Genomic DNA, 13,043 nt, shown 5'->3' with positions numbered 1-13,043 from the left:
CACAAACAGTTAACACACTCAGGAATTTGTGGGCCCTCTTCTTGGTTAATATTCCTGCTTGTTGTGTTAGACTTTACCCTCCAGTGTGTTGTGTTGAGGGTCTGACGTGTCATAAAAAAAGACAGGTGAAAAGTTTGAGATGAGTGTGGGATGGAAGGAGTGGGTGTGTGGGTTTAAACAGAATTCGTATTACTTCTAGTTCAAAATGTTGCAGTTGACACTGAGGTCATCGCAGTTAATGAAACCCAGATCCATCACACATGCTGAGACAGTGGTTAGAGAGGAAGAAGGGGGGCGGGGGGCTTTGCAACGCCTACCAGAAGGAGCTGAGCTGTCCGGGCTCAGAAGCAGCACCCCCTATGTGAAAACATTCCGGATGTCGGTGCAGCTCAGCTTCATCTCACTCTCTCTTTTTCATGATAGTCCGCTTCCTCCTCCGAACAGCAGAAGACTCTACTCAGGACAGAAGATGGTCAGTGTCCCGCTGGGAGTCTGATGTGATGGTCGCTACAGACTAGAGCCGCTCCGGAGCTCGGCGGCCAGCAGCCAGTCAGCGGCCCCGGCGGTGACCGCTTATTTCCAGAGATGTAGCCGGGGACTGCACACCTCCGTTACTTGGAAACTGTCACAAATGTCTGCGGAAAGTTTTTCTCCTCGGATGGAGGAGACTCTGAGACAAAGCGGTTGCCACGGGGCTGTTTTATCCCCTGTTTTGGTAAGTTGGTCTGATTATACACTATATATTTTATAGCTATGTATATACGTGATAGTTAAATTGACTGTAATTCTCGTTTCGGACTAAACATTTTAGAATACACCCTTGTTCATTCAACCTTTGTAACGCAGCTTTATTTGTACAAACCAGCCTACAGTAACCGAGATTCTATGTAATGACATGTTACAGCAATCAGTTTCACTTCAGGCCATCATAGCCTACTCTGCTTTTTCTTATGTTAGGTTAGCTGATTATCAAATATTACATAATCACTTTAATTCAGCGCTGTGTGACAAACATGTCACATGGTCACAGTATACAAAAGCACATATAGGCTAGCATGTATAGGAAATGTCGTCTGGTAGTTACTGTAGCCTAGCCTACATGGAAAAAGTTTAAAATAATAATAATAATAATAAAACAAAAACATCTGATAAGACAGATAGAGAATACTACAGTCAAATGCAGAAAGAAGTTTACAGTCAGCCCTGCACTGCACTCTGCAGTTTAAATGTTACTGTTCATTTCCTTTAAGGAAAAATGTTGTCTGTTGTTTCATTCTGAAACTTTTATTTCACAGTAGCATTTGACAGAATAGATTTGATTTTTTTCATGCAAGACATGATTAGTTACTAAAATAAAATTAATTGTTACAAGTCAAATGCAAAAGTGTATATACTTTGTATCTTACCACATCAGTAACAGTTATCTAATAGTAAAATCATATAAAAGATGTGATGGTATGCTTCTACTTTTTAATGAGTACTTTCACAGTGGAAGCTTAAAGTACTGGCTATACTCTGTTCCTTTTTATTTGCAGCTTTCTGTCTGTATAGTATTTCATTTTTTTCTTCAAGTAAGATATCTGAACCCCATTTTCACTACATATAATAATGTATGTTAGTACATGTATATTTCACAGATGTTTTTTCATATGTGACATCTCTCATTTCAAGATGACACTCTGTGCTCTCTGAGAGCCCTTACTTTAAAAGGATGTACACAGGTCAGACCAAACACTTGTGGCGAAATGAACGTATCACCTTTTCAACCTGGACTTACTGGTGAATAGTCCAGATTTCTGCTGCTCTTACAGCAAAACAACATTTTTGCTTCATGAATATTATCACATTTAAAAAAAAAAAATGTTCTAAATGGTGTCTTTTCCATGTTGACCTGTATTAAATTCTGTTTTTCTACCCGTCAGTGATAATGGACAAAGCCAGGCTCTGAGTGACACCATGTCTTGTGGGGAGTTCATTGAGCTACGTGACCTGCGGGCAAGCAAAGAGCAGATAGAGCTGACAGGCACACTTTCACCCTGTTCACCTCCTCGCCTTGAGAGAACCAACGCCTTGAGGATCAGCCCAGGGAAAGTCCCAGACCTGCTGAGCCGGGTGGGCATCATCAGAGTCCTGAGCAGCTCCCAGGACCCCCAGCCCAAAGAAGAGAAGGGAGAAGGACACAACTTCCAACCGTGCAGCCACGCACAGCCGACATGGTGCGACCTGTGTGGAGACTTCATCTGGGGACTCTACAAGCAGAGCCTGCGGTGTGTCAGTGAGTTGGCTTATGTGGGCTGTTAGTGCATCTGGGCGTGTGCACGTGTGGCTGCGTCTTGTGCATATGCATGATCAGAAACGACAGCAACATGGAGAGAAAGAGGAAATTTGGTCAAACAGAAACATGTTAACCACTAATGTAGATGCAGGACTGAACAACCCCGTGTTCAGATGGCTGACTCATAGAAATCATAAATTTACTGGCTGGTTTGCTGTGCTGTTATAATGTCCTCCATGTTGTTTCTTGGCAGCTTGTCAAAGAGGTTTAACGGCAGGACTGGAGTTAGCTAGTTTATTATTTTATTTCTAAGAAGACATAAAGAATCTAGCATGTAGTTGTTGACATGCTTACAGCTCACAGACCCTCATGATCAACACTCATTCTGGAGTCCCAGAAGTCATGAACTTCCTTTTCATTGACTGAAACCCACTGAAATGTTGCTGCGGTTTGTGTAGGGCACTGAGGCAAATGTTAAAAAAAAAAAAGAAAGAAAGATAAGGCAATTTACAGGAATCGGAACATGAAACCACACTCAAATCATAAATTACTGTCAACACAAACACAAACCTTAAACTGATAACAGCAAATACCACTAAAATAATTAATCACATACTGTATATATAGTCACTATTATTATCATGACCATATATTTGTTTGTTTGTTTTTTATACTGTTTGTCTTTATACTGTACTTGTTTGAGACAAATAAAAATCAAATCAAAAATATTTAAATTTTGGCTGATTTCACAGCTGCACTCACACACTAGGGAGTTGATATTTGTATATCTGACAAGTGTTTGCAGTTTGAGTCCCTACAGTAACTGCAGTGACCTTTAGTGGCCAGTGGAGGACATCACCTATTTACAATTGCACCACAATATCACATGTACAGTATTTTCACTAGTGAGGATTTTGTTCTATGTAGTACAGTACAAGACATGGGTAGAAAAAGGTTTAGCAGTACCTTGACATGTTACAATACAGTACACTATGAACTCCTTTGGGACTATTTGTCCTATGTATTTATGCCTTTTACAGTGTGCCTCTAAAATTTAAGGACTCTCTGCATTTACAGACTGCAGATTCACGTGCCACTACCGCTGCCGTGCCCTGATCCAGTTGGACTGCAGCTGGGACCGAGGCTCTGTGTCCGACCAGACCTGTGTAGTGGAGCACGCCATAGAAACAGACACAAATGTGGTAAGGTCCCTTGTATTCGGCTTCGTGGCTGTGTGAGCAGTCTTCATTAGTTCATAATGTAGCTTTGCCACATTCAGAACTTTTATAAGTCACTGTTGGACTTTAACTGCTGTAATGTTTTAAGGAACAAAAATCGGTTGTTTTATGGTCAAAAACAGGAACCATTTCATATGGCAATAAAAACACACAGCTCACTTCACCCAGTTCCAGTTATTACACAGGGTCATTTAAGGATGCCTGACCATGTCAAAATTAACCACACAGTTGCTCCTGACTATCATGCTGACGAGAACAGCTAGCAATATTAAACTTGTCATTTGATGTTGGTTGTAAAGTTTGTAGGAAGTAAATGGATTGGATTTTGAAAGAGGAAGTCTGCTGTTAAGAAACACAAAGCTACAGTTAGTGAGAACTTTTTGCAATATGAGGTTGAACTTACCCCAGCAGAAAATCTAAAGAGTCCATGAGCACGTAGTTCCACCCTGCATATCTAATAAGAAAAACTAGTATATCTATTATGTTTTTTAGCATAATGCGGCATGAATTATGTTAATTTGAGTACTGTAAACATGATGCTAGTCTATAGCATGGAGTTTCATGTTAATGTAGAGTAAGGAAGCGTATTATATCCTTAAATAGAGCTCTTTCAGCAAAGACTAAGTCACTTCCTCTGGCTGGTTGTACTCTAAAATGTTACAGTAGAAGCAGAGTTCTCTCTCTGCTAATCTGCACCACAGTGATATTACTATAAAAAGGGAAGTCAAGGCTGTGAGCTAGAAGTTGTTCAAAGTGGCAGGGTTTGGTCTCTTGCTATCGGATACTATTTGCTCCCGGGCAAACACCTGTTGCTTATCAAAAGACGGCTGGAATTGAAAAACTTCAGCAAAACGGAGCATGAAGACGTCGGTGCTTGGGCCTCTGTTTACATCAGCCCCGTACGCAGCAGGGATCTTGGCTCGACAAAGCAGGAAGAGCAGGTGGAACCAATAAGTTTTATGATGGATCAGTCATATTGGAGTGCACCAGTGAGCCATGCTGGTGAGTCAGAGTGCAGCCATTAATATTATGTATATAAAAAAGAACACCTGTGCTTTTCCTGCCAATGACATTTTAAGATATCTGCCACAAAAACAACCTGTTACGAGGAAAAACATCAGAACACAACAGGTGAGACAAGACATGTGGTTATTTTGTTCCCTATCCATCTAAAAGCACATTTGTATCTTTTCGTAATTTTGACTTCTATAAGCTTTGGACTTTTTTTTAAAAGTTCAATTTCACCACTAGCTCAGCCAGAGTGTGAAAGCCTGCTCAAACCTTACATGTGAACCTATTGCTTCACACTAGGAGGCTCCAAAGTATTCCTCCCAGCACATGTCTGTTACTCACTCTGACTTTAGTGATTTGTAATGCAGCCAGTGCTGTAATGCCCCAAGATGTGACCTAGACCTCCACATGTGAGGAAAATTACCACACTTTTTCAAATGTCTCTGCCTGTTAGACTTGGTTTTGATACATAGAAATTGTTTTTGCTGCAAATATAGGCATGTTTCTTCTTGCTGTAAACTTGGAGCTGGGTCTCTTCAACTGGTATAAAAAAACTAAGAGCTGTAGCTAATGATTATTTTTTACTGAGCAGCACCAGTCTGATTCCAAAGCTCTGTTGTTGCTTAGATTTCATTTGCTTGCTTCACTGTGTGGAACTCATTATTGTTCAACACAAGGTGAAGGATTGCTGAGGCACAGAAAAAACAAAAAAAGATTGAGTTGGCTGTCAACCATGTCTAGACACATACAAAAACCTTCTCATTATTTCACAAAAACACTTTCATTTCAAACACTCACAAACTTCCTTATGGTGTTTAAATGAGAAAAAAGATTCATCACTGAGAGACGGTTGAGCCCAGAGCAATCATACATGACTGATGAACATGTAACATGGTGTTGCTATGGCTCCGTGCAGTGTTGCCAAACTGCAGATGTTAAAGTTAAAGTAATAGGGCTCCCACAATGGCTTCCTTCGGTCTAATCCGAACTAATCACATTTTGGCACTATCTTGACGGCCTCATCTGACTGGTTAATCCTTCGTTTTTCTTACAAAGGGATGTCAGGTTCAATCTGGCTTCATCGTGGGCAGGACATAGTCCGAGCATCTAGTTCACCACGCATTCCTATTTCACTCACTGCTGAGTAGATGAGTAGAAATGAATAGTGGCAGATGTGGCAGTACCAGGACAGTTTACAGTTTAACATGTTTTTATATATCTATAAATGACAACTACAGTCTGACCAGACAGGCCTTCTTTCACTTCTCAGAGAAAACCCATTGCTGAATTTTCCAGTTCCACTTCTGCTCTCTATGAAACACACTTATCATCATATTGAATGACATTATGGCCTCTAAAAGTTAAGTTAATTCTGCCTCCACTGCTACTTCAATTTCACTTTCTTTTTTTAGGGCCCCTTGTGATTCCCCTCGGTTTCTTAATCCCCACATAGTTATCTAAGTGATTCCCTCACTGTTTCAGTTTGCTGAAAGTAATGAAGGCACAACTGAGGAAGCCCTTGTTTACTTTACTTGGGTACTTTCTTCTCCTGCCACTTATACCATTGCTTTTAACGCCTACAAATTCAGAGGGAAATTTTGTACTTTCTAAGACACTACATTTGTCTGATAGCTCTAGTTAACAGTCAGATATGATGGTGATGAAACATTCATATTTTCCATTCAAAACATATGAAGATATAAAAGAGATAAATAAGCAGATTTTGAAACTTGAGGTCTGTGCCTAAGGGGATTTCTAGAGAAAGTTAATGGCAACTATTTTAATAATGATTTATGTCATTTTCAATTAAAACTGCAAAACTTTCATGGTTCTATTTCTACTAATGTGTATTTATTCTAATTACTTAAAACAACAAGAGATTGTTGGTTTTTCCTTTAGGCTCCTCAGGCCTGGAGCCTTTCTGGGTGGAGTTTTATAGTCTCCCTGTGCCTGTGTGGTTTCTCTCTGGGTTCTCCAGCTTCTTCCCACAGTCTAAAAGACATACACATTAGGTTAATTGGTAACTCTTAAGTGCTCCGGGGTTTGAATGTGTCACATATCAGCCCTGTGATAGACTGGTGACCTGTCTTGGGTGTGTCCTGGATGGGTGCTGTGGACACTGAGTACTGTCATGTATATTTCTTACATTTTCAAGATCAAGCATGACACAGTCACCAGACTAATCCACAATGAAAACAATCATTTGTTTCAGCCTGCAACAACAAAATGCTGTTTACACATGAAACTATAATTGATTTAAAGTTGTATATATTGGACTCCGGGTATTTAATTATTAAGTGATTAAGTGGCTCATTTAGTGATTAAGTTATTATCAAGTTTTTTAGTCTTCCCAGTCCCACTCCTTTTTCATCAAACAAGTTACCAAGCAATATTATTATTGTCTGACTTATATGCTTTTTAAAAAAAAAATGTCATCTTTAGTTTCTTCTATAGGTCTATTTGAAATAAATATCAACGCATGAGTAATGATCTAATGACATCATAACTGAACAGTCATAGGGGATATTTTTTCTTCTTTCACTTAACTGTACTAAAATAACATTAAGTAGGACTTTTCCCTGCAATAGACTAGAGTATTTTTTATACATGTGGTATTTGACCTTTCACTGAGGTAACAGAGCTCCCTTCACAACATACATGGTAGCATCTCCATGTTAAATGATCTTTATAGGGCTCTGTGTGATCCAGAGCCTCAGGGTCTCTGGCCCTCCTCCCCTGACACAGGCGACTCTGTCAGGCCTTAACACACTGGACAATAAAAGCAGTGTAACGTGACTGGGTGGTGTAGGTTGTGGATGACGCTCAGTATTCAAGTTAAACATTTGTACAGTTCACATGTTGTGTCCTTGTCTGTGGGTGGTGTGACCCTGTAGGCCTGTCATATGCAGGGGCATAACTTTGGGTTAAATATTGGGAGGGGGTGGGGGAGGGGGGTTAAGATCTCTGTCCATATAGGGATGTTTAAGCATACGAGTCCTAATGTGTGGACAGTACAAAATCATTAAAGCAGAAGTAAGCAGAATATTTGTGTTAATGTAATGTGTGTTCCGACAGCAATCACTTACATAGAGTGTTTGGTCTGAAACACGGGTCTGTCAGTCACTCTGCTCTGCTGTAAGCCGAGGAGAAAACTTTCCTTGTATCCTACAACCTTTATCCAATGAGGAGAGAGAACGGCATAAAGGGGCAGTCCTCTCTGTGTGTGCAGCCAAGGGATGCGCGTGAATGTGGTGACGTAGGGACGAGGACGGGGACTGCTAACTCCATCAGCTGACAGGAAGTTAGCCAAAACGACCGGATCGCTTACTGCTTTAACTTTGATAGCGTTTATTCTGACAGGACTAATAGCCTATTTAGGCTAATATTAATTTTCATAGAAATTAACAGGGGTACGCGCCGCAGGCGGCGAATGCAACAATCACCGGTGGATCTCAGGCATTAGACCACTCCAGGACACCTATTTGCTAAATCAATGATATGACTGCTATTACCTCTTTTGGACAGTGTTTTTTTCTCATTTTATGTGATGAACCAATCATTTAAGATTGTTCCTTGTGGCTCTTTTCAATATGTTTCTGAGCGGAATAAGGGCTCGACCAATTATGACTGTTTACATTGGCTAGATTTTTTTTGGGGGGGGGGGGGGGTAACCCTCCTAACCCCCCTAACCCCCAATAAATTACGCCCTTGATCATATGACTGACTGAGCGGGGTTAAGGACAGCAGCGGGAGCAGCAACCAGCAGCATCCGCAGCAGGGGAGAGAGGGAGAGAAAAAGGAGGGGGAGGGTGTGTGCGAAAACCATAGAAACTCTGGTATTTCCTCTCGGCGACCAATCGCGACCGGCTGCGTTGGTTTTGTGTATTTTCCAAACTCAAGCCAACGGAACTGGGTGGTGCCTCCTCCTCCTCGGCTCGGCGGGGGGAAGGAAGCGAGCGAGGGCGGGGGTCTGAACACATCCTGGTTCACACAGACAGTTCGTATAGTGGAAACGTGGCCGGTAGGAGAAGTTAGCAGAAGAAACCGATAGGATTTTTTTAAAATCGATTCATCTGTTGTTATCAGAGTTATTTCATCGTCTGCCCGCGCGGTTGTTGTCGAATTTAGCGTTGCCGTTAATTGACGTCATTTGGAACATTTCGGAGAGTTTTAAGTTCGACTCGGTTCGGTTCAGTGTCGGTGAATCTTCGCCATATTTGGATAAAAGTGGTTCATTGAACACTTTTAGTCGTCGTGTCTTAAATTATCGCCGTGTAGTCTCGTGTTAACGGTAGTCAGCATGACAGAGGCGGCCAGCAACCCGGACAAAACCCCCTCCTTCGAGATGACCTGGGGCAGCTCCACCAGCAGCGGCTACTGCAGCGAGGAGGAGTCCGAGTCCGAGTTCGAGCAGTACTTCACGGCCCGGACATCTTTCTTCCCCAAAACCCGGAAGCCTAACCTAGACGTGAAGAAGGTGAGACGGAGAAATAGATGTAATTGGGAATGTAAAACTTTGGTAAAAGTGCGAACTTCATGCAAAGGGGGAAGTGAGACCAGGAAGAGATGGGTGGTGGGTGATGGGTGGCTTGTGCAGCAGTTCCCCTATGTAGTTCTGCTTTTTCTCTGACAGTGTTTGTCCATAGTGTTTTTTGGGTCAGGGGTTAACAGCAGCACCCCTGGTTTGATCTGGTGCTGCTGCTGCTGAAATGTATGTTTTGCTCAAGGGCACCCCAGCACAGAGGATGCTGGCCAAGTGATGGGTGGAGTTCTGGTTCATCCAGTTTTGAGCAAACAGACTTGAGGCTTGAGTTGTGTGAAGTTTATTATTGAAATTATAAAATTATGCATCATCCCTGGAGCAAATAGCAGAGCAGACACTAGTTTGGGCTTGAAACACACGTGAACACACCAGTGCATCATTTTTTTTATCATCACCGTAAGAAGCAGAGACCCACAGCTTGAACTCATGCTCGGAACAACCAAACCCAAAATCTCACGTCATGTGACGCACTCACTCCTCTCAAGTTTCCAGCCAAACCACCCACTATTCTCGTCCCTCAGGTTTTCACACTAATTTCTCAATCACAGATTAGTCATGCAATGTTTTGGATTTGCTCATTTTCTGTCCCTTTTGTCACCCACACCCACTCAGGTATCATCTTTCTTCATTGAAAAACAAAGGCTGTTTACAGAAAACACTCACATCCTGGCTGACGCTGTGCAGAAGAAGCCAGCTTACATTTGATGTTGTCAGTGTTTATATTACACTGCTTTTGTGGGCATGTAGAGACACAGTTGTTTTTCTTTCACTGTTGCCATATTGGAAGGCTCAACATGGCTCCTGTATTGATTTATTGACTTGTTAACAGCAGCACATTAACTCCAGAGTCTTCCAATTTGCCTAAGGATTTCTGCTATTGATCTTCTTCTGCTTGACATCAATATAAGATACTCAGCTCCTGTAGCGCCTCCAGCTTTTCCTTTATTACTAGAGAGTCTAGGGTTCAACAGTTCATTTCTTTTATAAATGAGATTGTATTTAGGAAAACATATAGCTTTGAGTTTTTCCCCATATGAATCCAAAAAAATGTCTTCTTAGAATGACGTACAAATGTGCACAAATGTCATTACCAACAAGGGCAGCATCCACAGTGCTGAATGGAGACTTGTGTTTGACTCTTACTTCCAAGGAACCCCCCCCCCCCCTGCTCCTTCATGGAAAATCCGTTGGAGTATAGTATGGAAAATGAATTTGTACTGCTGCAGAGTTCAGTTTTCTTTCTACACAGGAAGTGCCGATTGGTCAGTACACACAGGAAGAGGCCTAATTGAGCCAACGGTCATGCGTATACTAAAGGCCAAATGTGCATGACTGAAACATGACTGAAACATGACTAGGGGAGTGCGGTTGATGAGGCAGCTGACTTCACAGGATGTGCCTGTAAAACAAGGGAGGACATTGTCTCTCCCACAGTCTGAGTGGGGAGGCTATTTATATGAATACCAAGTTGAGGAATGCAAGCGCAGGACCGTTGGTCGCAGTCATTGCAAACAGCTGCAAGTTGCACATGCCCCCCCCTCTTTCTCTCTCTCCACTCCTCAAACTCGGTCCTCCCTTTACTCCTCCTACCCTGAGGGATCAGAGCAGTCCAACAGGATTGGACAGAGCTGACATCATCGTTTTCGCCCGTGCTTCGTTGTCAGGAAGTTGGGAGGCTGATGCAACTGGTGCTCAGTGTTAGAAACTGTTGTTAACAGGGAGTCCATCAAAGTGTGGGTGTTTACAGTATACTCCTCTAAACTACTTCAAACAATCCCCTTAAGGAATATCAATTCATCAGTGTAGTGAAATTAAATCTTCTTTGGATCTCACTTGACTGTAGATTTTTCTTTTCTACATAACCTATCCTCGAACACACTGAGACATAAAACAGCAGAGGCATGCTCTAATAGGATTATTATACCATGTGAAATTCATTTGGTGATCATGATGTTTCTTAATGACTAATCTTTTGACAAAACATTACCTTTTTTTTGAGGAACCGCTGTCCGATCCCACCACCATGTCCATGTTGTAATTGTTCCTGTTGTGTTTTGGAGGTGAACGCTGACACCTGGTGGTCTAACGCTGTAATTCCCTCCCTGTCCCCTTTTTAGGACGAACAAATTGAATGTGGCAAGCAGGAGTTGACAACTGCAGACATTCCTCAGAAGGTGAAGGAGTACAACGCCCAGATCAACAGCAACCTGTTCATGAACATGGTGAGTATGGATGAGTTACAGCACCGCCCACGCATTTTATTGTGAAGGCATGTTTCTTTTCAGTGTGATTCATGACTCTTTTTTTATTTTTTAATCTATGAATGAACAGAACAAGGATGGCTCCTACACTGGCTTCATAAAGGTGCAGTTTAAACTGGTGCGACCCGTGTCGGTTCCACAGCCGAAGAAAGGCGGTCATGACGGCGGGGGGAGGAGGGCTAGCGGAGTGAAGCGCCGCACCTCTTTCTACCTGCCCAAGGACGCGTCCAAGCACCTGCACATCAGCTCCCGCACCTCCTCCCGCGAGGTCATCGAAGCTTTGCTGAAAAAGTTCACCGTGGTGGACAATCCTGGCAAGTTTGCACTGTTCGAGCGCAGCGAGCGTCACGACCAAGGTATTGCATCTTTTCCATTACATCCACATCGATCTCCTGTTGTTTTTATGTGATAAAAAAAAAAAAAATCTTAATTTGTTTTCTGCGCCATTTTGGTCTCTCTTTCAGTTTATGTCCGCAAGCTGAGCGACGGCGAGTGTCCTCTCCCTCTGCGCCTGCGCTCCGGGCCCAGTGAGAAAGTCCTCAGTTTTGTGCTCAAAGAAAATGAAACCGGGGAGGTCAATGTGAGTGCAACAAGAACATGTGATTCAACCCATGAACTACATCCTAGTTTATGTACTAATGCGATTTTGTTGCTCCTCTTTTCCAGTGGCATGCCTTCTCCATGCCCGAGCTGAAGAACTTCCTGCGCATTCTGCAGCGTGAAGAAGAAGAACACGTCAAGCAGATAGTGCAACGATACGCTCTGGCCCGCACCAAGATGCAGGAGGCGTTGGCCGGCTCCACCCCGGGCTGAGACCACCCCCGCGCCGGGGGTTAAACGTGCACCACTTGGCTGGGCCATCTACCTGAAGAAGACCAGCCATCGCTGCATCCAAAGATCCCAGAGAATACGCCTCAAAACACCTCCTCGGTGAAAAAGAAAAGTGAGACAGGGCGCAAGACAATGAGAGAGAGCTAGCGCGAATGTGCGTGTGAAGTGATGCGAGAGATGAGAAGTGCCTTACACCTGGAGAGTCTGATGTGCCTGTGAGAATGAGTTGAGAGACATGAAGACTGGCAGATGAGACAGCGGCTGTGTCCCTAATTGGGTACCCTCTGATTATCCTTTACCCCAGCTATGTCACTTTAGCTTTAGAGAATATGTGCTACTCTGCACATCAGCCATTCAAAACAATCCCTTTAACAGTTATGCATTACTAGACTGAGTGGCAGACCTGTGTTTATCATTGAGCAAAAAATCATCTAGATGATTTTCTGTACACAAGAATGATAACATGTAAAACAAGCCACCACTGCCCTCTTTTAATACATTCAACATGGTCCTGAATAATTGACCATGACAAACATATTTCTCAACATATCCAGTTTAAAAAAAAAAAAAAAAGTTAAACACATTTGCTGTTGAAAGGTATAAGGATTTTCATTAGACCCAGTCTCAGAAGTCTGCCATGTCTCGTCTACACCCCCAGTGGGTGCAACTCTTTTACTTTTTTTTATTTTATTTTTTTAAAGTTTTGTGAGTATGACCAATGTGTGGACATTTGTATGCAATAATGAATGTCAGAGAGAGCAATTGCAAATTCACTCGGTTGACTGGAATCATGAATGAATACTGGTATACATGTGTTTCACTGGAAGCGCTGCCGCTTTGTCATTCCTTATATCTGCTTTTTTTCTGTCAAAGTAGTCATCTGT

The 13,043-nt window shown here is 42.5% G+C and overlaps 1 protein-coding gene across 2 annotated transcripts; it reads left to right on the top strand.

Annotated features, from left to right (window-relative positions):
• Window positions 1–359: 359 nt before the first annotated feature.
• On the top strand, window positions 360–12,630 carry LOC146987934 (ras association domain-containing protein 1-like). Of its 2 annotated transcripts, XM_085777434.1 has the most exons (7): window positions 360–715; window positions 1,923–2,275; window positions 3,353–3,477; window positions 11,185–11,289; window positions 11,399–11,684; window positions 11,793–11,908; window positions 11,995–12,630. In XM_085777434.1, the coding sequence occupies exons 2-7, from the start codon at window positions 1,957–1,959 to the stop codon at window positions 12,139–12,141; spliced, it is 1,098 nt and encodes a 365-aa protein (XP_085633560.1). In that variant the 5' UTR covers window positions 360–715; window positions 1,923–1,956; the 3' UTR covers window positions 12,142–12,630. The 2 variants fall into 2 exon arrangements, with proteins under 2 accessions (XP_085633560.1, XP_085633561.1); XM_085777435.1 differs by lacking the exons at window positions 360–715; window positions 1,923–2,275; window positions 3,353–3,477 and adding an exon at window positions 8,530–9,001.
• The last annotated feature ends 413 nt before the right edge of the window (window positions 12,631–13,043 follow it).

The sequence above is a fragment of the Trachurus japonicus genome, chromosome 5, assembly GCF_045865225.1.
Source record: "Trachurus japonicus isolate A0001 chromosome 5, Traja_1.0".
Classification (NCBI taxonomy): Eukaryota; Metazoa; Chordata; class Actinopteri; order Carangiformes; family Carangidae; genus Trachurus; species Trachurus japonicus.
Note: the sequence above shows the minus strand (reverse complement) of the source record. Positions and strands in the feature narration are given on the sequence as shown.